Source organism: Hyperolius riggenbachi, chromosome 1 (assembly GCF_040937935.1).
Source record: "Hyperolius riggenbachi isolate aHypRig1 chromosome 1, aHypRig1.pri, whole genome shotgun sequence".
In the NCBI taxonomy this organism is placed as follows: Eukaryota; Metazoa; Chordata; class Amphibia; order Anura; family Hyperoliidae; genus Hyperolius; species Hyperolius riggenbachi.
Window position 1 is genome coordinate 410,199,892 of NC_090646.1, and position 27,446 is coordinate 410,227,337.

Consider the following 27,446-nt stretch of genomic DNA (forward strand, 5'->3'; position numbering starts at 1 on the left):
ATGCCCCAGGCTACAGAGGATAGGGGAAGCCTCATTGGGACCCTGATCTTCCCCCTCCTGAGGTATATACCAGAGGGAGATTTTTTGTTACAGATGCCCTTTAAGCAAAAAGAAAACTGTAGTAACTACAGGCAGTGTTTCATTGAGGGTCTTTCTACATTGGTGTGATTTGTGCACTGCAAAAACCCTATTGCAACGCAACACACCATTTCACAAACTTTAGTATATGCAGCAGATTGCGTTAACAGGGAAATTGGCGTAAACATGCCTTCAAAAAGTGGAACCCTTCAGACGTGTAAAATGCTGGACAAGTGCCATGCATGGTCATGAACTGAAGCTCCTGCATCAGCTGGAGCACTGCCATCACATCGCAGGAATCCTGTTCCATCGGCTTTAATGGCCATTGCAAGAAGTGCAGTAGGACAATGCAATGTGGCTCAGTAAGTGTAAAAGGGCCCTTAAAGTAGACCTGAGCCACAGTTTGGGTGAAGAAACCACATACAATCCTAAGTAGAGGGAAGCCTCTGGATACTCCAGAGGCTTCCCACGCTGTCCTTCCAGCTGATTGGGGCTGCACTCCTCCTCCAGCATGGGCGTGCTGCAGCCGCATGTGCATGGCCGTGCTTGCGCAGTAGCACACAGCAGTTCATGCATGAGCAGCTTCAGCTTACTGCGCAGGCATAGCCGTACTCGCGCTGATGCAGTATGGCCACACTCGTAACTGAAGAGGAGTGCAGCCCTTATTAGGATTACCAACAATCCCTTGTCGGAAATCTTTGGGGAAGGGGGGTTGCGAGTGGCAAGGGCGGACCAGAGGATGCGGTGGGAAGCCTCTATAGGATCCAGATAATTACCTCTTCTTAGGCAAGTATATGATTTTTTGACCCAAGCTTTAACATTGCATAATTGTGTTCCTTTCATATAGTTTATAGGGCATTCCTCAAGCCAAATACTTTTTTTCGTTTTAATACTTTAATTCCATATAAACTAAACAAGCACTTGGCACTTTGAGACAGATGTAGCAAGGGCTTATGGGAGCTCAGTCTGGGCAGGAGGAGGTGTTACTAGCCAGAGATTTCAGAGGAAGAGAGAAGGAGGGAGGAGGAGAGGGGAGTGAATTATTCACAGGCTGAGGGCTGGAGATGCACAGCAGCTTGCCTGTGTGTAATGTGACAAACAGAACATGACTGCCCTCATTGTATCACAGGAAGAAATAATCATATACTGTTGAAGTTGTTTGCAGCTAGATTTGCTGCATAAACTATCTAAACTTTAGATAAGATATATAGACAAGTTACTTGTTCTAGTTAGTTTTTCAACTCGGATCCACTTTAAACTTTCAGTAAAGCTGCGTACTACACAGCTTATAGCTCATTTTACGACAGCAGATTCAAAATCAAGATTTACAATCAACATCTCAGGAAATGCTGAAGAGAATCCAAAACCAGCCTAGTAGTTCAAACATACTTTTAAGCTGAATAGATTTGTAGAGAACCAGTGGCCATATTTACTGCCTGTCTAAATATGAAAGTTTTCCTACCTTTTCGCTTTTGACAAACTGTATTGCACTAATTGCTGCAACAGATTTACAATTTTAGTCAGAACACATGACAGTGTTTATGTAAGACCATGTTAACATACTAAAGCATCCACAAACATACTGTACATACTATTAAGGAGTATGAACAATACATATGCACAGACTTACTCTGAGCCACTGTTTGTCTGTAAGTGCATCACTGTAATCTACATCTCTTCGCTGACGTGATCCTCTGCCAAATATTTTATCCTCGTCCTCTTCACAAGTGAGACGCTCAACTTCTGCATCGTCTTTGATAATCCAGGATGGAAGGTCATCTTCCTCCATCAAACGTGGCTTGCGATTAGGATTTCGGGCATCCTCTCTACGGCGATCAAGATCCATACGCTACAACAGAAAGGTCAACATAATAAACTTACAAATGAAAGAAGGTTTTTCAGTTTAGCATAAAACCTCAACACAAACATTATGATCAGCATGAAGCAGAATTTTCCTAGCATTAGAGGGGTCTTCAGGCCACTTGAAACCTAAAATCTGCTATGGAATCTATCAGCAGTTTTCCACATTTGGTCTAATTTTTTTTAGGCCAAATGAGGTTTAACTATATTTATGTACGGTAGGTAATCTGGGTGATGGTGACCTTTTCACCTTCAATAACTCAAATGAATATTGAGAAATTGTGTGCTGTATTTATACAGGTTTGCCTGTGTATTACACTGTATTAGGTCAGAGATTAGGTTGCAGAAACGTCCTTAACCTATTAGCAGCTCCTCCCAAGTTGTCTCCTTGTAGACAACTCTTGGCAGGGCAGTGGAGGCTGGCAAAACGTGGCTGCCTAATGCAGCCTATGCAACGCTTTCATATTTACTTGTCTGGACACTGGATCAGCTCTCCTCTTCCTCTGAATCATCTTCTGGGTTCCAATCACATATGATGTAATCGGGATCCAGAGGATAGGGTCAGCATTGCAGCACCGCTTGGTGGTGGAAGTGTCTCTCTGTACACTAGATGGGCTCTGAAGCCCAAAACAATATGTTTATCACGTTGAGCCAAACAACATATTATTAAATCTTCATTAAGAATTGGTTGAATTAAATGAATCTGATTAACGACCCAATCTTGATTCTCATGAAGATCGATTGATTGATATGATTGATCGAATTCTATTGAAATAAACTTTTGGATTTTTGTGTGCAATAAAGTTAAAACTACTTTTGGACTGCACTAAGCATCCTACAGCCATACATGTGAAGGAATTTAAAAATTATGAGTTTTTCCAGCAATAAAAGATAATGGCCCTAATTCAGTTCACTTTTTCTCCTACGTTTTTTCCTAGTAGATCATTTTTTATCTTTTTAATATAATTTTTCAGCGAAATTATTTTCTTGCTTGCTGCTGGCTTAAAAGGCATTTTGTTGATAAAGTGTGAAAATCTCACCTAGGAGAAAAAGTGAATTGAATAGGGGCCAATAAGATTACTGTATTTTTGGGACTATAAGGCGCTTTGGACTACAAGACACACCTAGAGGGGTGTCACTGACACCATACTGAAGCACCAGAGACTGATGGCTTCTGAGCTAGGACCACGAGATTGAAGTAACTGATGCCAAAATGAACACCATCTGGACAAAATGTTCACTTTTGGCCAATAACTTTTTGGGTGGGGGCAATAGCTATGTCACAGCTAAACGCTGGTGCCCAGATGAACAATAAGCTTGTTTACGCCGATTGTATTGGGCTGCATAACGCTGGTCTTCAGGCACGAAACAGCAGAGCTAAATTGAACGGACAAGGAATAGTACTGCATTGTTTTTTTTTTTTTGGTTTTTTTTTAACAAGATTATTCCTATCACTGTGCTGTGAGCTAGGATTTTTTTCAGCCTTTTAGTGCTAGTAAAGGAGAGATTAAGAGCTATATTTAATTTCACAGTCCAGGTTATGTGCTGAAATCTATTGTGATGGCCTGATTTCTGTATAAACTGTACTAGTCATTTTCTGCATATTTACTGTATAATAAATGGTGGCCAGATGCGTAAATTTTACCTCCCCCAGTAAATGATGCCTTGTATGGGCGCAAGCAACCTTAAAAGCCGGAAGAAGTCACGTGGCGGAGGGCATGGATCGCCCTGGATGGACAGGGAGGGCTTACACTGCGGTTTTAACTGCTGTTGCCACGTGGGGACAAGCAGCACAGACGGGGGCATGGATTGCTAGCGCAGATGAGGGAATTAATTGCTAGCACATACAGGAGTGCATTGGTCCCTAGCATAGCGTTTGCTCTATAACAGGGGTAGGGAACCTATGGCTCGGGAGCCAGATGTGGCTCTTTTGATGGCTGAATCTGGCTCACAGACAAATCAGTAGGGGTTGATTTAATAAGCTGCACTGCTCAAGCAGCCCAGCTTAGTGTGGCAGCGCAAGTAAACTTTTCAAAGTAGGCAAGCTACTGCTATAGCATGCACTACTAACTTACTCACGTTTCCCCCAAAACTAACAGCTGCTCCAATTGTTCCACTCTGGACCCTGTCAGGTCCAGTGACTTTGTAGGACGAGAGCCCCGCACTTTGATTGGCCCAATAGGCTGCCTGTCACTTGACAAGCAGCCTATTGGGTCAAAGTGCGGGGATCTCGTCCTACAAAGTGAATCATTTCTCAAGTCATCTAGCTAATTGTACAAGCTGTTAGTCGGCGTTTCTCCTGTCTGGCTCTCAGGGAAATTGCTGATGTTACACAAACCCAAGAAAAGCTGAAGATGTGTGACACTTCCACTGCTTGGCGGATCAACTGTATACACATCACCATAGAACAGGGAAGGGAGCCCTCTGTTGCGCATGTGCACTGTCCCAGTTTGAAACATATTGTATGGCTCTCAGGGAAATACATTTTAAAATGTGGTGTTTATCGCTCTCAGCCAAAAAGCTTCCTGCCCCCTGATCTATAAGATGTACCTCGTTTCCCCCGCCTCCCATTTTTAGGGGAGAAAAGGTGTATATCTTCTAGTCCCAAAAAATATGGTATATATGATTCTGAGCTATTGTATATATTTTTTCAAAGCTAAATAAAAATCAGAATGGAAATTACAAGGTAGGGGAAAAAAATCACTTAAGATTATCATTTTAGCTTTCTTACCATGAAAAGATCAAACTCTTCCTCACGTCGAGCAATCATTTGGTTCAGGGTTTCATCATCAGGAACTTCATCTTCCTCCTAATAGAGCACATAAACAGGCAGGTAAGGGAAAACATCAGCCCAGAAAGAAAACATACAGTAGCAATAAAACAAATGTGTGCTATACATAGAAATTAAAGTACAACTCCAAGATTACTTATAATCCCATTCATTGGTATCAGATAAACCATAAAGCTGTGATACCACTTAACAGGGTCCACCTACCCAGCAAATAAAGGCAGATGATCACATTTCTTGGTTGGAGATCTAATGTGGAGCAGTGCATACAGGGATTGACCAGGATATATAGAGACAATGCCCAGAGTTGTGCTTTAATCCACTGCTTCTCGGAAGGATAACAAGAACACCACATAGATAATACATAAATGCTACTAACATAAAAGCATTATTTTACCAGCAACATATTTGGCATATTAGATAGCCGTGTCTGCCATTCTGGAGATAAAATGCACATTTTGCATTTCTTATAAAATGCACTTTTTCCTCTCAGTTTGTAGTCAACCAGCCATGAATAATCAGACAACCTCCTTGCTAGAACTACACAGAGGGCAAAAGCACAACCCAAAAAAATGAACCATTCAAAAGAAGGGTAAATGTATTCAAGCAATATCCAAATGCTGCTTATCAGGGTATGAATATGCAAAATCAGTAGACCAAATCATAAGAAAATAAGAAAAGAAAATCTGAAGGATCTCGCCCTACCCTTGAAAGACGCATTCCAGTAAATCTAAGTCTAATAGACCCCTTTACTCTATGCAAAAGCGAAAAACACAAAAAACAAAAACCACAACAAGAAAGTATAGAGAAGAAACAAAACAGTACGATAGGGGCAAAAACAGGTACACAAATTAAAAACATGGGTGCGATCTCCCATGACTGAAACAAGAAGCTAAACAGTGCACATGACATTGCTCGTGTCTATACAGGATAACATCTCTGTGGCTAAAGTTAAAATAAACCTAGCATCTATATTTTATAAAGTTTTAAAGTGCATCTTGGGACTCCCAAACTCCAGGCTGAATACCTGTCACCTAAATGCAAAATGGCTGGGAATGTATCTACAAGAGATGGCCAATGGCATGCAAATAATTCCAGCTTGCAAGAAAATTTCACTTAATTTGTAGGACGTTATTATTTAGTTATAAGAGAGCGCAGTAAAGAAATACAAAAACAGAGGACAAACAGGCACGCATAGATGTCGTGATTGTAACATCTGTGCATATGTGGAGGTGGGGGACCAATTTGTGACTCCAGCGGTAATGAAAAGCTCAGTATACACAGCTGTATCAACTGCCAGTCCAAAAGATAATTTATCAGTTGAACTGTGCCTGTGGTCTTAATTATATTGAAAAAAGAATGTTTAAACTACGAAAATCAGAACATATTAGATATATTACAAAGAAAAATAAGATAAGACTTAAGTTGAGAAATGTCATCAATATTTCTGAAAAAAGGACTTACAGGGAACCAGAGATTAACGTATTTTAAAAATGAAAAAAAGATGTTCCACATACCTGGGGCTTCCTCCAGCCCCATAAGCTTGGATCGCTCCCACGCCGCCGTCCTCCGCTGCCTCTATCGCTGGTCCCGTCACTTCCGCCGGACGCGGACAGTCTTCCGGCTCTGTATGCATGCGCAGTACGGAGGGAGCGCACTGCGCTTGTGTCGACTGGCCGAAATGACGGGACCCGGTACCGGCGGACAGAGGCAGCGGAGAAAGGCGGCGTGGGAGCGATCCAGGCCGATGGGGCTGGAGGAAGCCCCTGGTATGTAAAAATGATATTTATTCGTCTCTGGTTCTCTTTAAAGAGAGTCTGAATCCTAAAAAAAAATACCTTTTTTTACCGGGCAGTCCTCTTCAGCAATAAGAGCATAGCTGAAACACCACAATCCCGAGGCAGAAAGATCAATACATACCCCCGAAATCCCAGGACAATATTCTACGTCTTTCCAGGTCGTGGATTTTGCTGTCCGGGGGAAGCGGAGGTTTGCGCTGTAGCTCTGCTTCTGCTCGCGTCAATCTCTGCCTCCTCCCGCCCCTCTCAGTGAAACCAGAATGAGAGGGCTGGAAAGAGGCGGAGATTGACGCGAGAAGAGGCAGAGCTACTGCACAAAGCTCCGTCTCTACCTGGAAGGAGCCCCGAATTGTGCCCAGCGGAAATTGATTGTTCTGCCGCAGGAATGCAGCATTTTAGCTATGGTCTTATTGCTGAAGAGGACTGCCCAGTAAAAAAAGGTTTTTTTTTTAGGCTTCAGACTCTCTTTAAAATAAAACGTAGAATAAGTTATAGATGAGGGGACTTAGATACAATTCTATTCAAAAGGAATGTCAAAGGATCTATGAATGTGGCACTAGGGTGCCACAGGGTTTGAATATGGAATATATTTGAAGGTATTCTAACAATTGTGTATAGGTTATAGATATACATACTATGTGAGCTGTGGATGCATGTTGTGCAGAATAAGCAAGGTAGGAGTTCCCCTTATGGTAATTAGCATAATGCTGTAAACTTCTTAAAGAAGCATTGCTGCTATACACATCTGATGAAATTCAGGTTGGAAGTGAAACATGTTACTTAAAGAGGAGCTGTTAGGTATAAGGTCTCAGAGAAAATAAACACATATCAGTAGCTAAAGATTGGCTGTACTTACATTACATATGCATTTCACTGTCCACGTTTGTACGTCACAGAATTTTTATATAGTATATGCAGAGATTGATGCTCCTGACAGCTCATGGCAGGTTCCATGTTTTTCTGTCAAATGTGTCATGTCCTGCCTGCTTCCTGATCACAGAAAAGCTCGTACTGAATAACACAGTGTGCAGTGAATATTAATGAGCCATGTGGCTAGGAACAATAGCTGACTCCTGCAGTGTACTCTGCCCGGAGATTTATCAGTGCTACACGCTGGACTGATTACAAGCTGCTGTAACCTCTCATTAGTAGCCGAGGGGAGGGCCCCAGAATGCTTTGCAGTATAGTATGCGGCTTGCGTCCTCTTAGGTCTAACAGCTTTTTTGATAAGCACACATCAAAGGTAACTGAGATTTTTATCTTCACTAATGGCTTTTTGGCTTCCTTCTAAACTGTTTAACACAGGAGAATAGATGTTTAAATTAGCTTCTGCAGCCTGACAGTTACTCTTTAACTGGAGGATACAGAGCTTTGCCCCACCTCCCTGCAGCCAGAATCTGCTAACCGCTACCAAGTGGCACGTGGATCACCACTGTTCATAGCAATTCCTGACTGCTGTCTCCTGGCATGTCACGGAAAAACAGGAGAACCTGAGGCGATAGATTATCCTTGGACAGGTGTGGCTGAGAGACCACCGTCTTTATATTGGCAAGGTATTTGCTAGACACCGTGGTCAGTTTTTGCTGCAAACTGCGGCAACCCAGTAGATCTGCAAGCACATAGCACACCATCAGGTTTCAGAAGGTGGTTTCTCAAGAAATACACTTTAGTGGTACGAATCCCACCCAGGGCATTATCTGCAAGGAGTTTGTATGTTCTCCCCATGTATGCGTGGGTTTCCTCTAGGCATTCCGGTGTCCCAAAAGCGTACAGATAATTAATTGGCTTCCCCTAAAAATTGGTCCTAGATTATGATGGACATTGGACTATGGTATGGATTAGATTGTGAGCACCTTGGAGGGATAGTTCAGGGAAAAGACAACAGGCCTGTACAGGGCTGCAGAAGATGTTGGCGCGATACAAATACTGAATAATAATAATGATAATTATTGGCTTATTGACAACAGAAGCGGTGTGGTTGAAAACATTATAAGCCCATGGAATAGCATTCTTTGGAGGGATTGTAGTGTGATTCTTTGTTAATTACTGTCTGTTAACCCTGAAATTGCTGGATTTGGTGCTATGTTATGCCTAGTACACATCATACAATTTTCTGTTAGATTTTTCTTTTAGATTTTCTGTAATGCTGGGTACACACGATATGTTTTTCCACTCAATAGATGGATCCGATAGATAATTCCCGACATGTCCGATATTCCTTCTGATCGATTCTGCACTCGAATTCTCATAGAAATGAATGGAAAAAAGATAAGAAAAACGAGCGAAAGATAAGAGAGTAGATCGCAGAATCGAGCGGAAAAAATGGTGGAAAATCGAGCAGAAAAACCTATCTGCCTAACAATTAGGCATTGTTCTACTCAGCATGAGATAACCAGAAGACAATGCACCAGAGATAATGACCATTCTCTGCAGAAAATAATCTAATGCTGGGTTTAGATTATTTTCTGCAGAGACTGGTCATTATCTCTGGTGCATTGTCTTCTGGTTATCTCCTGCTGAGTAGAACAATGCCTAATTGTTAGGCAGATAGATGGTTAGATAGATAATTTTCAACATGGTGGAAATTATCTATCTGGCAGATAAATCTAAAGGTAGCCATACACTGGTCGATTTGCCATCAGATTCGACCAACAGATAGATCCCTCTCTGATCGAATCTGATCAGAGAGGGATCGTATGGCTGCCTTTACTGCAAACAGATTGTGAAGCGATTTCAGCCTGAAACAATCTGTTGTGGTGGTGGTGGTGCTGCTGCCGCTCCCCCCGCCCGCATACATTACCTGCTCCGCTGGCGCGACTCCAGTCCCCAGGTCTCCGCTGTCTTCTCCGCTCTGGTCTCCTGGTCCAGCATGCTTTACTTCTTTCTGCCCGGCAGGAAGTTTAAACAGTAGAGCGCCCTCTACTGTTTAAACTTCCTGCCGGGCAGGAGGAACTGAAGCATACCGGAGACCAGCGCGGACACGGAGCAGCGGTGACCGGGGGTAGTCGCGCCAGCGGAGCAGGTAATGTATTGCCGCTCTATTGCGTTCGGGCACTCGAACGCCGCTAGCGACGCGCTCCCTACCCGCGGGCGATCGACGGTAATTTTCCGCACGGAGCGATCGACGGGATCGGACGAAATGGATCGATATTCGGCGTGTAGCGCGAACGATTGGCAGCAGATTCGATCCCAGTGATCGAATCTGCTGTCGAAATGGCGGCAAATCGGGCCAGTGTATGGCCAGCTTAACAGAAAATCTAATGCTGGGCATACACGGCTTGATCTTTCCGCTTGAATCTCCCGTTCAATCGATTCCCCGCTCGATTACGCAGGCGATTCTCTTCTGCTCATTTTTCTTAGCTTTTTTGCATTGTCCTCAATGCGGAATCGAGCGGCGAAATGATCGAGCGGGAGATTGGATGTGTCGGAAATTATCTATTGAGCCATCTAAATGGCTCAGAATCAAGCCGTGTATTCCCAGCATCACAGAAAATTGTATGGTGTATACCTAAGCTGAATAGCCATGGCAAAGAAAATTAAGTCACTTTATCTGGGGCCCAAGTAGCACTGTTTTATTAGTATGCATGATGAGTGGAACTATGTATACTTGAGGGCAACCAGCTTGCTTTATCCCCTTACTATGGAATTGTAGTGCAATAGAAAAAAATGTATACATTTGACATGCTATATCATGCGGTTTGTTGTATTTGTTAGGTCAATTTGTAAGAGGCTTAGAATTGGGTAAATCAAATGCACTGTCCCAGTAAATTAATTGACCATTGCTAAGCTGCATACAATGTGTAATACAACTGCATGCAAAGAAGAATGATTAGCATCTAATTGACCATCTCTATAGGTCCGTACACACGCAGGACTGGAGGCAACGACGGGTCCGTCGTTGCCTCCCGCTGGGAGGGCGTTCCAACGACAGTCCGGCGTGTGTACGCACTGTCGGCGGACTGATATGGCTGTTTCTGAGCGATCCGCACGGCGGATCGCTCAGAAACAGCTGTGAGGGCTGGAACCCACAAGAGCGTTTTTTTGAGCATTTTGGCAGCGCTGCGATACGCTAGCGTTTTGCCAAAACGCTCAGCTGATGTTAATGGATGGGGCAACTTCCACAGGAGCGTTTGCGTTTCCCAGAAACGCAAACGCAGGACATGCAGCATTTTGGGAGCGTTAGCGCTTCAATGTAAAGTATTGAAACGCTAGCAGAAACGCTCAGCAAAACTTAAACTGAGCGGTTTTGCTAGCGTTTTGCGGTTCAGCACACTGTAACAAAATTAAAAATAATTCACAGGACCAATCAGGATAAAAACGCAAAACACAAAACGCTACACAACCGCTGAGCAAAAAAATACAATGTTGCAAAACGCGACCGCAAACGCGCATGAATCCGCTTGCAAACCGCTCAGACAAAACTCTAGCGGTAGCGTTTTGCGTTTGCTGTTTTCAGTGGGTTCCAGGCCTATCAGTCCGCCGACAGTGCGTACACACGTCGGACTGTCGTTGAAACGCCCAACCAGCGGGAGGCAACGACGGACCCGTCGTTGCCTCCAGTCCGACGTGTGTACGGACCTTATGAATCACCTTTCTTGGTACCTTCAACAATCCTTCATGCACAAAGTGGAAAATAAATGGACTTTAGAAATTCACTGGATTTTTCTCTATTCTGACCATGTCAGATGACTTTATTTGGACTTTATTGGCCAATGCAGTAATGTTGCCCTAATATAAAACTGAAAAGATGAGCATGAATTGTAACAGGAAAACGGAATGGCTTATTTGAATGTGCGTGCAACTGACTGGGCCCTCAGCACACATTATGGCATGTATCTGCAAATCTAATTCACAAAAAGTTCTAACACTGCCATGGCCAGCAAGTTATGAGATCTAGGCTTGAAAACTGGGCCAGGGGTGTTTACTGGTTCAGTCCATACCCAAGCATGTTAGGCCATTAGAGAAAGACGAAGTAGAAAATGAATGCGGTAAAGGAACCAGTTTCACCAGGAAACATTTGAAGACTGATAAATCTGGCTTCATTATGAACTCTGCCCTTACAAAGAAGTGGCCAGTCCTTTACCAGTATCAGAACAACTACTTACCAGGGCTGTGGAGTCGGTCCAAAAATCCACCGACTCCGACTCCTCAGTTTAGGATTCCACCGACTCCGACTCCGACTCCACGACTCCGACTCCTCTAATTTGCATATTACAATTTTGTTGATTAAAAGTATGTAACATGAAATTCGTCTCATAACTGCCAACGCTTAGGAATTTTACAAGACAACTGAAGTGAGAAGGATATGTAGACTACTATATTTATTCCCTTTAGACTAAAACTAGTCCTTAGTAATAGTACTTGTAAAAGGTACAAACCGGAACAAAGAACATCTATCAGGCCCTAGGCAATGTAAGTGTGGGTACATGTAAGAATGATGTGCAGGTACTCTGCAGGGGAATGAGGAGATTGTAAACAGACAACACCTCTGTGTTCAATGTGCACAGCATTCTCAGTGGATTCCCTGCAGCTCTGTGAGGAGTGCATATGTAGAGTATAGTACTACTGTGTAACAAAGTAAACCTGAGACAGATGAAATTAAAGTTTTATACATACCTGGGGCTTCCTCCAGCCGCCTTCAGGATAATCAGTCCCTCGTTGTACTCCTCCACCACCTGGATCTTCTGCTATGAGTCCAGGTACTTGAGCCAGTCTGGCGTAGTGCGCATGAACACACTCCACCGCTAGGAGCATACTACACCTGTACAGCACTATTGCGCAGGTGCAGAATGTTCATGGCTGTGGGAGTGGCATGCGGCCGGACTGCGCTGACTGGCTGAATTACCAGGACTCATAGCAGAAGATCCGGGTGGTGGAGGACAGTGAGGGACTGATTAGCCTGAAGGGGGCTGGAGGAAGCCCCAGGTATGTATAAAACTTTACTTTTCATCCGTCTCAGGTACCCTTTAATTTGTAGTCACCAAACCAAATTTTAATAACATATCAAATTATTTGATTTCATCAGCAAAGGGAGTGCATACATTTGCATAAATCAGCATCAGTGCAGAATTATTTCCATCTCATTGACCATCTCTATTAGTGACACAGCTACACATGAGGCTTTATTCTTACAGCATAGATGTTATTTAGTATATATAAGAGATTCCTGTGTACGCATCATATATACAGTCACAATCAGATATGTATATCTGACCTTAAAAATACGGGGACTGCTTTATTGAAGCAGCACAAGTAACTAATTTTGATTGGTTTATTTCATTTTTGTGGACTAAGCACAGCTATTACTGTATATATACATTATTTTTAATGACTATTATCTGAGAAATAGAACATTTTATCATATTTTCTATTTTAATTACAGTTACAAATTCATTAGGAGTCGGAGTCGGTGCATTTTTTCCCGACTCCGACTCCAGGCACCCAAAATTGCCCGACTCCACGACTCCGACTCCACGACTCCGACTCCGACTCCACAGCCCTGCTACTTACCTTAACATTTTGGTCACCACACAAGGAAGAGATTACAACTTGTAGCTATGAAATACATTCTCTGAACTTAGAGACACTGAAGTGCAAAAAAATGATGAAAATGATTTGCATGTGTAGTACAGCTAAGAAATAAATCATTAGAAGCAGGGACACAAGTCTAATATTGTTTCCAGTACAGGAAGAGATAAGAAACTACAATTATCTATGCAAAAGAGCCATTGAGCTCCACAACTTTCAAAGTTGCAGAGAGCTCTGTCTTCTGAAGCTTGTTGTCTCAACTGTCAGTCATTGTATTTTTTTTTTCTCTGCAGAGAAGGGTTCAAAAGTTCACTTGCCTGCTCTGTAAAATCATTTAGAATGCTGAGTAGTGTGTAAACTGCAAATATTAGAGAATGATGCAATGTTATAAAAAAAAATAAAAAAAAATTACAACTGAAAATGAAAATATGAGAATATTTTGTTTGCTACTAATGTTTTAGTAATTATCCATACAACACAACCAATTCATTATATCATTTTTTTTTAGCTTCAGTGTCTCTAACATGGACATTTACATGATAAAGCTTATTTAATCTGATTATTATTTGAGACCAATATAAAGCAGTGGCCTTACTTGTATCTAAAACAAATGATAAATTACCAGGTTAAGACTGAACCCAAGTATTTATATCCTTCCCACTCTCAGAATACCTCGGGGGCAGTAGCTGAAATTATAGAATTTGTTTTCCAGATACCTTAGTGTTATGCTTCAGTCTGGTTACATGAATGCCACTAAGCTGTTCTATTCAGCACAGAGTACAATGCAAAGTCCTGTATGTGAAAGGTATTACCACCTGCCACAAAAAAAACTGAAGGAGGTTTTGAGATTCTAGGCGCCCAAGCCACAGTTCTCCCATAGAGAGCAGTGTTCTCCCCAAGCCTTTTCAGCCGGGTGCGCCGCCCACCTGATCTTCCCGAGCACCCAGCTGATTTCCCCTAGTATCTAGCTTCCTCTCTCTCCCCTCACTCGATAATGCAGGAAACAATGTTGTAATTCAGGCTGGATCCTCTAGGTGGCAGCAGCGCTGCACAGAAGTGCAACGCTGTACAGAAGTACAGCAGACTATCTTCCTCACACTCTATGCTACTGACACTAAGAGAGCTGAGCTGCAAGCCTCATCCTTATTAATATTCACTGCAGTCCAAGCTGGCCCGCCTTTTCATGTGCTTCTGAAATGCCTGTAAGACTAAGGGCTGGTTCAGACGGACGTTTGGAGGCGTTGCGTTTGCTGGCGTCGCGTTCAGCAGCGTTCGTGTGCGTTTGGATGCGGTCGCGTTTTTTCTTCCCCTAGGGGGACATTAGCCGTCGCGGTTAACCTCCCCTGGAAGCTACATGTAGCTTCCAGGGGCTCCTTGAACGCCAGAGAAAATCGGGACCCAAACGCCGCGTTTGTGTAAACGCGCTTGAAAGCTTGGTACAAACGCTCCCATTCACTTGAATGGGAGCGTTTAACACCAAGCCCTGAACGCTGGCTGTAAACGCTCTGCAAACGTCCGTCTGAACCAGCCCTTAGGCATGGAACACACTTGACTGTTTTCATGTACATTTTCTACACAGAAAAACAGAGAACTCATGTCGATCAATGGGCTAATTCACACTTACCGTAATGCGTTTCGCAGGAAAAGAAAAAAAACCGGACATTCTGCATGATAATTCTGCACATTTGTCAGTTTTTAGCAATTACATTAGCTGCTGGGGAAAAATGCGCACAATTTTCCTGCATAAAAACACATGTGGTGTGCAGAAAAGGTACACAGAAAAATGCCAGCAGAAAACGGAAAGACAAGCGTGTTCCCTGCCTAAATTTTTGCTATGCTGCTGGTTATTGCCAGTATTAGGAATTGTGTGCCTAAGCCTTGGTTTTATTCCGTTTCACAGCCAAAGAATTTTAGTACTTATAAGGTGATGAATGCTCAGAAATTTTATAAAGCAGTGCTAACCTACATAACAGTTCCATTTCAGTTGGATTTGTTTTGCATTTAATTTTTTTTTCCAAACAAACCTGTTTATATTTTTTTTATAGTTGAATTCTGTGAATGGGTGGGTGTATGGGTGTGTGTGTTTGTGCGCGCCCTGTCAGAGGCCTTTGGCAATGCTCTTATGGAAGAATGGAAGCCCTAGCCCAGGAATGGGCAAACTTGGCCCTCCAGCTGTTAATGAACTACAAATCCCACAATGCATTTGCCTTTATGAGTCATGACTGTGGTTGTCAGACTCCTGCAATGCATTGTGGGACTTGTAGTTCCTCAACAGCTGGAGGGCCAAGTTTGCCCATGCCTGCCCTAGCCCTTCATTTCCGTCCTGCATGTATGTATGAGTTCGCTGCCTGGTCAGATGGGCGCAGGGCAAGCCAAATGATGGCTCACCCTGCTGCCGCTAAATCACTGGGTGGCATTAATACTATTCCCTGTTTGAGGCGTAGCAACATGAAGGGGGAAGTAATTTGGGGTCTGGCAATCGCTGGAACCCCAAATTACCTTCACACAGGGCGTGGACTATAGCATTACAGCTATAGCCGCACCGTCATCTGACACTACGCCTCTGTGTGTGCGCACAGATGACGTGCTTCACTGTCTTGCTCCACCCGCCTACATTTTTCTGCCACCCGAGTGAAGAAACATTCTGGGAGAACACTGGAAAGCTGAAAGTGTTGAGGGAGGGAGGGGGCATTACTTCTCCAGAGTAGGAGAAGAAGAATGAGGAAGAAAATAAAGTTGGCCACTAATGATCCAATCTTACCAAATCTATGCAGTAGAGGAGAGAAGTCAATATTTTGAATGGATATTTTAGGCAGCCCCTTATATTACATATAAATGTTGATTTGACAAAAAAAATATTGGCTCATTAGTGGCCACCATAAGGCTCAGTTGGTTCTCATCAAGACAGAGCATTGATGGCCACCCAAATGGGACAGTACAAGGTCTGCTCCGGTGGTGCTTTGTGCTCTGGTTAGAGCCAAGGAAAGTGCGTTCCCACCACAGGCTCCTGTGGGAAACGCATACACTGTCCGGAATTATTGTGCAGGTTGCATTTCTTGGGTTGCGTTTTACCACAACCAATCCAACAGGTCCTATTAATGAATAAGATCCATTTGACTCAGTTTTGTGATCTGTTGTGATCCGGCAAAACCGACAAAAAAGGGGTAATTTTGCATTGCAGTGTGAACTGAATCTGACATTGGTCATATCCCATATTCTTGCTTGAAAACAAGGTGCCTTGAAAACAAAAATCATTGCAGTTACTGTACCTGTTCAGACGTTGGAGGGATTAACACTAAGATTTTTTTTTTAATACTGAAAATCGGCTTTGAAAATATGCAAATAATTTAATGCGGAAATAAACAATATTTCAGTGCTTACATATATGGAATTTTTGCTTCTACAACAAAAAATAAGCAATGTAGGCAAAATGACTTTTGAAATAAAATACATAATACTATTAAAGAAATCTGCATAATAACACCACAATGAAAAAAAAAGAAAAGTAAAAAAAAAAAAGCTGCCGTTGCTGTTTGAGCCAATTACATGAGCACAGTTTGCAATATGACTTGTACATCACCTTGACTGTCCCAGCCAATGCAATATGCAAATAAAAAGACAACATATGTATGGATGACAAGCGCATCATGCAAGAGACTGACCACTGCAAAAGCCAACAAATCCACCAACCTGGCTGGCACCTTCTTGGCAATTATCTCCTGAAAGTTCATCTTTCTTTTGGCTCTAGGTCAATCAGCACAACACTATATTAGATAGGATTATATTCTTTTAGGAGTATAATAACCTCAACTACTAAACATCTAAATACACAAAAATGTTAAGTGGAAGTCCAGGCATGTATGTAATAGATTGTAAAGAATGACTGATTCCATTGCCTTCCTTTTCTGATGTCTACTTCCTGGTGGAAACATTTCCCTCCACTCATGCGGTGTCAAAAGAGAAGGCAAATTTATTCTACAAAAACAGAAGTGAGGGAATCTTTCCTGTGCGGAGAAAGCTGAAAACCCTTTAGTAAGGGGAAGGGTTAGAACTTTCCCACTTCTGCCTGCACCTCACTCCTTACAGTGCACCTGCTCTCCCAATGGATTAAAAAAACTGGAATAGAAAAAAAAAAAAAAAAAAGGTTGTTCGGTGACATTGCTCTATGTATCCACCTGCTTGGCCTTCACTAGCATAGGACTAAATATGTATGCGATTGTTCACCTACATCAAATTAAAACGCATTTGGAATTACAGGTTGGTGCACCGACTCCTTCCATGACTCAGTCAACTACAATCTTGGTTTATTTAACTACTTCATGTGCTCACCTGTTATAGTCCAGTCTATAGTCCAATTAATCCCAGCTAGAAGACAAGCCCATTGGTTTTGCAGCTTCACATTTAGCATTCCATGAGCGCCAGCACCCTCCCTTTTCTTCTATGACCCTAGGATAATTTTTATATGGAGACAGGAGATGAGCGAGCAAGTGCCCAGCTAGTTCACATGGGCAGCTTAGCCTCAAATACTAAGCAATAAAACTCTCTTACTTGATGATCCAGCTGTGGACGAGTTTTCTTCCACTGTGTCTGCCAATGCTATTCCTAGAGCTCAGCTGGGCTAGCTTGAACACTGTCTGCACATTCCTCCACTGGCCACCTTCCTGGAGAGCCCCTGAATGGAATGTCCTGCCACAGCACATTGTCATGCTGTTCTGACTGCTAAATCCTTTCAGTCCCATTGCCAGTCCTTTCTTCCTGCCCTGCCAGTCCTCCTTTACAGCCCACTATGTCAGTCCCTTCTTCCACGCATCCCTGCTGGTCTCTCCTGCCATATGTTATAACTTAGGAGAATGTGAGAAACTACAAGAGGTATAGTTGCAGTTCAAAAAATACTTCAACTTTTATTACACATCATAAAAGTAGGCCAATCCAAATCTCGATGAAAATCACATAAAATGGCTTGGAGTAATAGAAGTAATATTTCAGGCAACGGACACTAGTTAATTTTGAGTTACGGAAGCTCATTTTGAGTTTTCACCAGGCCTTTATAGTCAAAATTCTTCTCTGGCCTAGAACAGAGGGACAAAGTTCAATTGCATAAACATAATGAGATGCCAACTCCCACCAGGCAGTTCCAGACACCATCCACAGAACTGGAAAAACAAATGCCACTGTGCAAGAGATTCAGAGGTGTCTATACTTGGCCAGAGGATAATTTTGACAATTAAGGCCTGATGAAGAGCTTTCGTAGCTCAAGACAAACTAGTGTTGCTTAAAATATTACTTGCATTACTTCAAGTCATGTTGTACGTGATCTTCATAGATATTTGGATTGGCCTTCTTTTCTGATATCTCAAGTATGAGCCACCATGAATGTGATTTCTATGAAGACCAATTGCTAAGCAAATCATTTTTCTAACTTTTTGTATTTTTGCATAATAAAAGCTGAAGTATTTTTTGAACTGCAACAATACCTTTTGTGGTTTCTATTCAGTCATACGAGCCTTATAACACATGTAGAACTTGGGTGTGGTGTATCAACTGAGCATTATTTTTGCAATTATTGCATTTCTGGGAGTAATTTCTCCCAAAATATACTGTACACAGTACCTCACCTCTTACCAGTCCCTCCTTCCAGTCAGCCCTTTTGGTGCATCCTTTCAGTCAGCCTTTATGAGGACTGCTTCCAGTCAACCCTGCCAGTCCCTCCTTTCATTCAGTCCTGCCAGTCCCACCTTTCATTCAGTCCTGCCAGTCCCACCTGTCATTCAGTCCTGCCAGTCCCACCTGTCATTCAGTCCTGCCAGTCCCACCTGTCATTCAGTCCTGCCAGTCCCACCTGTCATTCAGTCCTGCCAGTCCCACCTGTCATTCAGTCCTGCCAGTCCCACCTGTCATTCAGTCCTGCCAGTCCCACCTGTCATTCAGTCCTGCCAGTCCCACCTGTCATTCAGTCCTGCCAGTCCCACCTGTCATTCAGTCCTGCCAGTCCCACCTGTCATTCAGTCCTGCCAGTCCCACCTTTCAGTCAGCCCAGTTTGTCCTTCCAGACAGCCATACCTTCAAGTTCGCCCTGCCAGTCCTTCCCATCTAGCCTGTTCTGGCCTTGCACACTGCAGGGTTCACTTTTCTATTCTTCTCGTCACCGCTGAGTCAATCCCACAGGTCGTGACCTGGTAATGGCAACCCATCATCCATTGTGGAGTGCTCTGGTGAAAACGTTTGATCATTTAAGACTGTGCTCTGGGAACACCCAAACCAACCACCAGTACCAAAATCAACAGGCCTCCTGACAATTTCAGCCATGTGAAAAGCAAAAGAACTGTTCAACTTTACAAAACAGAAAATGGATACAAAAAAAATATCCAATGGGCTGAGAAAGCCAATTAGCTTTGTTCAAACTCTCATAAAGAAGTGTAGTAGCAAAAAAGTTTCTGTACCGTGTTAGCCAAACAAACAAAGAATTGGAAATTGAGGGGTTTTGTGCCCACAAGCCATGGTCGGGTAGATCAATATACATTTCACCAAGAACTGCCAAGATATTTTTTTGGGATGCATATACACAAAGCCACACACAACTTCAGCTGAGGTCACATCCATGTTGTTTTACCAAATAAAAATAAATAAAAATTGGCCACATGATCATGTTGCCAGAAGACAGCCATTACTGCACCAATGTCAGATAATAGCCCACTTAAAAAATGTAAAGACAAGCACCGCTTCTGGGGAAAAGTTATTTTGAGTTATGAGACCAAAACTGAACTTTTAAATCACAATCAGACACCTACGTTTGGAGAGGAGTCAACAAGTACACTATCCCTACTGTGAAGCATGGAGGTGGACTTCTGATGGTTACTTTTTTAAAGCAGCTCAGGGAATTTGCATTCACCAGCCCAGAAGCTGTGCATAGTGCACATTATCTAACAAGATAACAATACCAAACAAGACTAAATAAAGCTAACATTGGAAAAAGCAATAAAAAGTAACAGTTTTGGAGTGGCTCATACAGTCTCTGACCTCAATATCATTGAGCCACTTTGGAGAGATCTCAAATGTGCAGTTCATGCAAGACTTTACAGGAACTTAAGGCTTTTTGCCAAGAATAATTGGCAGCTTTACCACCTTAAAAAAGTCTCTCATCCACAACTGTCACTAATGCTAGAGGGGGGATTAAAGGACAACTGTATGACACCTGTCAAATACTACAAGTATAGGGATGAAAAATAGTTGTGTTCATTTTTTGGGAAAAACAATCCACAGAGGCTGCCTGCCAACCCACCAAACAGTCTTTCTTTGGCCTCCATAGAGGAAGCTGTTGCTTAGCAACGGCAGACAGCCAACTGAAGGCCCCTGAGCGCACGCATTTGTACTGGCCGTGGTGTTTATCAGTACCGAGGTAGTGAGAGATTCTGTCAGAAAATGTCACAAACACTAGCGAACCCTGCCACAGTTGGCATCTACTATTCCTCAAAATTCACTCTGTGGGACCCAGTTTGAAAGGAAAAAACAAAAAAAGTAATAGAAGCATAAAAACAAACAAACCCCCCCCCAAAAAACATGACCACAACTATTTTTTATCCCTATACTCCTCCACTATATGTCAGGTGGTGTGGCAAAACACAAGCTTTGATAGTTGTTAAGGACGAAGACTAGGTTTATAATGGCAGCGGATAACAACTGGTATGTTTAAACTGGTCAGCTGTGTATTCTCCTTCAGGTGCGGTGCATTTTCATCTGTTTTTGTGCATTTTCGATCCACAATGGATACAAAAATGCTGCAAGTAGTACATTATGAAAAATCTTTCAGTTATAACACAAATGTAAACTAACACATAGGGAAACATGGAAAACTCCTGCACATGCACTGAGCATCAGTTGTGTCGACAGCAACAGATTCAGTGTAAACCAGCCCTAATGCTGAGAATACACGGGTCGATCCGGCGGCCGATTAGCCGCCGGATCGACTCCCGCCGCGCCCCCGCTCGTCCGCACGGATCGATTACCGCTCGTCCCCGCCGGCGCTCCTTATCAGCTGCTCGATTCCCTGCGATTGTCTGCCGGCGGGGATCGAGCGGGCGAGCAGCGTGATCGGACCAGCTGAATATTATCAGCCGGCCGGATCAGCTGCTCGATACACGGTACAGAAACGTACCGTGTATCCCCAGCATTAGGGTATGCAAACTTTTGAACAGGAGCCTTCTCAGTATAATTGTGTTTTCTTAAATGATTGTGCCATTTTGAGATGTCTTGCAGTTTAATTTGAATCCTACTAAAAATATATAGAACTTGAATCCAATGGAACACATTTTACAAAATCTGCTAGGCTTAAAATGCTAGCAGCCACAAAATAGATGCATGAAAAAAATTCCTGGACATGATGCATACAAAAACACTTTATTACAAAAGTTGGCTCTGCTGGTAGTCTTGAGGACAAATTGCATCATATTAGTTAAAAAGTTGTGGGTTTATGATTTTAACAAAGATTTTAACAATTATAAACATTTCAGTATTTTTTCTGGATATTTAAAGTGTACCAGAGAGAAACCATATTAAAAGATGTATACATACCTGGGGCTTCCTCCAGCCCCATCTGCATGGATCGCTCCCACAACGCCTCTTCTCTACCGGGTCCCATAACTTAGGTCAGTCGAAGCCAGTCTGCACAAGCGCAGTGCGCGCTCTCCATCGTATGTATAAATCTTTTAATATGGTTTTCCCATACACTGGTTGCTTGGTGGTAGATCAGTTATACGATAGATATCTTCCAGATATTGATCATATACCTTGTGCTACCTCTTTGCACCACCTTGTACTTTCATTGTGAGGCAAGATTATATACTCCCATACTAGTCACACTGCTGCAGCTGCTAGCTTTGTACGGCTTGATGCAGTACACATCTATAGGAAAGATCGGTCACGTACTGCTGCTGCCTGAAATGTCAGGGTTAACAATTTAGTCTTTTTTTTTGACTAAACACGTAAAGAAAAATGGATATTAGCATTATTCTGAAAGCATAATCACATCTGAATAAAGAGCCAACTGTACATTTTTTTTACAGAAAGTAGAAACACAACAAAATAAGAAAACCTGCGCACAACTAATGCGCAGGAGCAGTAGGCGCCAGATGACGTGGCGCAGAAGAGCCTACCCACTGGCAGGGTCGCAATCTTCACGGGCGGCCATCGGGACAATGTGGAGAAGGACTGAGACGGCTGCTAGGGGCTGGAAGAAGCCACAGGTGAGTAAAATCTGTTTAAGCCCCCTCGCCTCGGAAGTCCTTTAAGGTGAGCATACACATCAATTTTTCCCATCAATTTCTGGTCTGAAATGGATCTATCTTTTGGCCTCATCAAGTAGTTTTTAACTAGCTTTACTGTTTTCAGCAAGCTTTCAAAATATATAATGAGCATGGGATGAACATTCAAAAATGAATTGCAATAATTCATAATGGATGGGGGAGGTTGTATATTTATTCAGGACATGGAAGTCCTCCATTAATGCTGCTACAAGATGGAAGACCTTTTGCAGTTGTATGCAGACAAAGAATTCTTTAACTCTTGAATAAAAACAATAGTGCATTGTTTCTGCTGCAGGATATTTGTTGCTACATGGCGCCATCTTGAGGAAACTTTTTAGAATGCTAAAACAATCATGGAATTTTGTGCCATTAGCAGAATTTGTTTTACATAGAGTGGAAATAAATCAGTCCACAGAACAATATGATCTGATTTACACAGATTCCATGAAACTGAAAAACATCAGAGAATGAAAGTATGCAGCAAACTAGCCTGAATTCACATAAAAAATAAAATCATCTATTAGGTAGCAAACAAAGAACTCTCATCCTGGAGTCCTATCAATGTGAGGGTTTCTGAATGGCTAGTGTATCTTGGCTGTTGTGCCCACATCTATTTGCAGGGAGATTTTTTTCCTCCTATTGAAAAGTAGTGACAATACATGGAGAACTCTCTTCCACTAACTGTTCACTTCTACAACAAGTCACAACCACAAAAGGGTTTGTAGCATAAGTGTCAAGACAAGGGTCCGCAGTGAATAGCGGGTTCACATTTTGTGCTTTAAAGAGACTCTGTAACAAATTGTTTATCTTTATTTCTTCTATGCTATAAGTTCCTATGCCTTTTCTAATGTGGTCTGGCTTACTGCAGCTTTTCCTAATTGCACAGTAGCTGTGTTATCTCTGTTATATGATCTAATCTTCTCTCTATAGTCGGCACAGTCAGGCTGAGGCAGTCAGACTGGAATGTGCAGGGCTGCTTGTGATTAGCTAGAAGCTGTACACACCCCCTGCAGGCTCTGTGTGACTAACACACTCTGCTTAGCTGAGCCTATTAGAAGCTGGTTAGTTTGTTTGTAAACACTGCCTAAAACTGGCAATTACAAGCCAGGTTTGCAGCAGAGAATGGCAGAAACAGCACAGAGGGGACCAGGAGCACATAATGAATAGAATGGTATGCTTTTTATTGTAAGAATTTCAGAGTACAGATTCTCTTTAAAGAGACACTGAAGCGAAAAAAAAACTATTATATTATGATTTGAATGTGTGGTACAGCTAAGAAATAAAACATTAAGATCAGATGCATCAGTCTAATAGTTTCCAGTACAGGAAGAGTTAAGAAACTCCAGTTGTTATCTCTATACAAAAAAGCCATTATCTCTACGACTTTTAAAGTCGTGGAGAGGGCTGTTATCTGACTTTTATTATCTCAACTGTAAGTGAACTGTTTACTTTTCCTCTGCTAGAGAAGAGGTCATTACTTCACAGACTGCTCTGAAAGACTCATTTTGAATGCTGAGTGTTGTGTAATCTGCACATATTATAGAATGATGCAATGTTAGAAAAAACACTATATACCTGAAAATAAAAATATGAGAATATTTTCTTTGCTGCTAATCTTCTAGTAATTATTCATAGTACACAACCAATTCATTATATCATATATTTTTTTCGCTTCAGTGTCTCTTTAATGACCACTTCAAGGCTAGGCCAGTAGAACTTTTTTTCATTTTAAGGCCTCTTGCACACTACATGCGATTCCAATTTTTTTTATATACATTCCAATTTTGATTGAAATGTTAAAAAAAAAAAAAGTACTGCGTGCTGCTACTTTTTTTTTTTAATCGGAATCAAAAATTGAATTGTAAAAAAAAATATCTGAATATCGGAATCGCATGTAGTGTGCAAGAGGCCTCAGACCCTTTTTAAGTTTTCAAAATGCTTGCAAACAAAATGACTTAAAAAAAAATAAAATAACAGTAGTTGCTGTCAAAAGATCCATGAAATTAGAGCATGGACAGCAAGCAACCTTTTGGTAAGCATACTGACCTCACTGAACCTAAGATTTTGATTAGCCAGCTAGATTACAGTGATACACTCAAAGAGGTCTCAGCATCTCTTGCCAGTTTAACAAAAGGCTCAGTGAACTAGTAAGAGAGGGGCACACAGTTAAGTGCAGCAATGGCCTCCATGCATTTTACAAAAAACACCAGTCATCTATGTTGCCCTCTATTGCAAGGCTGACTCCATTCAGCTATACTGAATGGGACAGAACTGTTTGCACACAAAAAGCATATAGCAGCACACAAATGTGCACATCAGATAGCACGGTCTCATGTTCTTGCGTATCACACACTGTCACGTTGCCAATATCAGCTCAGCAATAAGGATGGTCAATAAGATGTTAATATTTCTGAGTTGATGCAGGATTATGCAAGTTATGTAGCCAAATCTATGAATCTTGAGAGCAGACCAATTTAATCCATTTTCAATCTGCATATATTTTCTAAACAAAATTTGTACAAACCTGCATCATCTTAAAATTATTTGGTCTCGTTGACCATCCCTACTTAGCAACGATACACTGTGTCCAGGTTAAAAAAAAAAAAGGTTTTAGGGGAGAGGCTGTTATTTTAACTAAGGTACGGTAAATACATCAATGAATTCTCTTTGAATTAACTAAAGTAAATACAGTTCTCTCTGAATTAACTTCTGATTGGATGATTCTTCCAATACACCACAACAGTTATATAACATCAGAAGAGCAAATGATATCATCCCATTCTACTCTTCACAGTGACAAAAGTAACATCAGCCTTATGGTTTGGGTGTCTGCATTAATGGCTGGCTATAATATCCTGCAATGAGGGTCATTTTGCAATAGAGTTTGCAACCGAATAAGCTGCACAACTTGCACAAATGATCATTCTCTGCCTTTGTGGATGAAATCTACTACAACAGTATTATAGAGACAGATTTGTGTACATAAAAAGGAGACAGAAAACAAACAATGTCTAAAACAGTGGATCTGGAGGAAGTGATGTTCTCTTGGAAAATGTGGAAAGGATTATGAATTAAGCTGTCTTGCTATATAAAATGTGTTCAGCTCTCTCAATTCCAGACTTGTAACAAAACCAGTGACAGTACTATATAGAATAAGCTGCTCCAGTTACAGTGGTGTAGGACTTCATACACATGCTCAATTTCTGTCATCGTAAAAACAGTCAATTGATTGTCAGGGCAACAGTTTTGAGAATGAATACTGTTCTGTGCCATAGACAAGAACCGTTTGCTATTCTATAGAAAGGAGGAATAATGAACTAGTGGGCAGCATGTTCAGTGCTGGGAACAAAAGCAGACAAATGCCACTCATTTACAGCTTGTCGCTTAGAAATTTGCCACTGCTCATCACTACACAACATTGTATGGCAGCTGTACACATGGTAAATGCTTGGCTTTGATTGCCTCAAATGATCATCCTGAGTGAGGAATATCTAGAGTGTCCTGAGTGTGTACAAGGCTTTAGAAGGGGAACAGGTGCCTAAACAGTAGCTTTAACTCTTCACACACAGTGAAGCTAAAGTAAACTTTACATCTTGACATGGCTAACAAATTCATCACAATTTTAATACGGTTTCTAGGAAAAGCAGCCACTATACCTCATGGAACCATAGTCAATACACCACTGGGGATATCATCTATAATTCCACCGATTGAATTTGTATGGTTATAGCCATTTGCAACTTGAGGAAGGACATTAAGTCCGAAACAGTGTCTGTCATTGCTGCTGACATTCTGATGCAATAAAATAGCTTTTGGACGTTACCTGAGTGGTGCCGACCCATCTTCATTGTCTATTACTGGTATGCCCCTTGAGACACGGACAGTGGCCATGGCACACCACCTGAAACCTATTTTGGTGCTCCTTCATACTACACTTGCTCCCATCAGTGGCAAATACTGATCCTCATTTTACAATAGACTTCTACATCAAGCCACAATAGTCTGTGCGATACCTCCTCCCAATTTCCCTCACGACAAATATTTACGGGACACGTACCTCCACTGCTCTACCAGTGTTGCGCTGAATGGGTACTAGTTTGCTAGTAAAACTTAGGGCTGGTTCACACGGGCGTCTGCTGAGCTTTTGCTTGGCGTTGCATTCAAACGTTTAAGAGCTAGCTTTTGAAGGCTTTTGAGAAGCGTTCAAGGCTAGCAGTTCTGATCTCTGCTATAGTTTCCTTGCGTTTACTGCCTCTGAAAGCGGCATGTTGCTTTCGAGACTTGGCGCAACGCCGGGATCTACCGCCAGGCTTTCATGAAAGCCTGCAAAAGCCAGCTCTAAACGCTCCCATTCACTTGCATGGGATGGCGGTAGATCCCAAAAAAACGCTGCGCCTGAAATACCACAAAAACGCCCATCTGAACCAGCCCTTAAAAATGGCGTTGGTAACTGTAGCAAACATGTAACCAATGTATAATAATACACCAACAGTGTACTGTACTGGAATATGCATAAAGCAGGGGGCCCCAAACGTGTTTGGTCGAGGGCCTGGGTCACCATACTTCAGAATGCTGGGGGGCCGGAGTGTAAATAAAATGATGTAGAAGTCTTGGCGGGCCAGACATTGAAGCATACCCAGGTAAAAACCTGCAGTCCAATTGGACAGCAGTGTCACCTAATGTTGAATTTGATTGGAAACTAGCAAATGGGTGGTGCCAGCACTGCTATTCTATATGCGGCCAACCAATATTTACAGACGTAGTTGACCACATCTATAAGTAATACATTTTGTGTGTGTGGGGCCGTTAAAAAAGCCTCAGGGGGCCACATTCAGCCCGCGGGTCTTAGTTTAAAGACCACTGGCATAAAGGAAGGACAGTGCTTCAACCTAGCTACAACAGTGGTATAGCATAAATACGTCACATAAAATTTTGGCAGTCACCATAGACTCTGCATACAAAGGATGTTGGAGAAGGGGGTGAAGCTGTGGTCAGGTCATATAGCTACCGATCCACGTTCCAGCCAGTTGTTGTCTGCTATGGAGTACCACACTTGCCGAAGTTGTCCTCCACAGCCCCCACCATTATTTAGCT

At 42.2% G+C, this 27,446-nt stretch overlaps 1 protein-coding gene across 5 annotated transcripts in view; it reads right to left on the minus strand.

The window, feature by feature from the left end:
• SMARCA2 (SWI/SNF related, matrix associated, actin dependent regulator of chromatin, subfamily a, member 2) overlaps positions 1-27,446 on the minus strand; it is a 283,693-nt gene that overhangs the window by 64,173 nt on the left and 192,074 nt on the right. For all 5 annotated transcript variants that reach the window (XM_068235810.1, XM_068235819.1, XM_068235838.1 and 2 more), the window contains exons 27-28: positions 4,670-4,747; positions 1,709-1,927 (exon numbers count right to left, since the gene is read on the minus strand). In XM_068235810.1, coding sequence (XP_068091911.1) covers positions 1,709-1,927; positions 4,670-4,747 — 297 coding nt within the window. The remainder of the gene's footprint in view (positions 1-1,708; positions 1,928-4,669; positions 4,748-27,446) is intronic.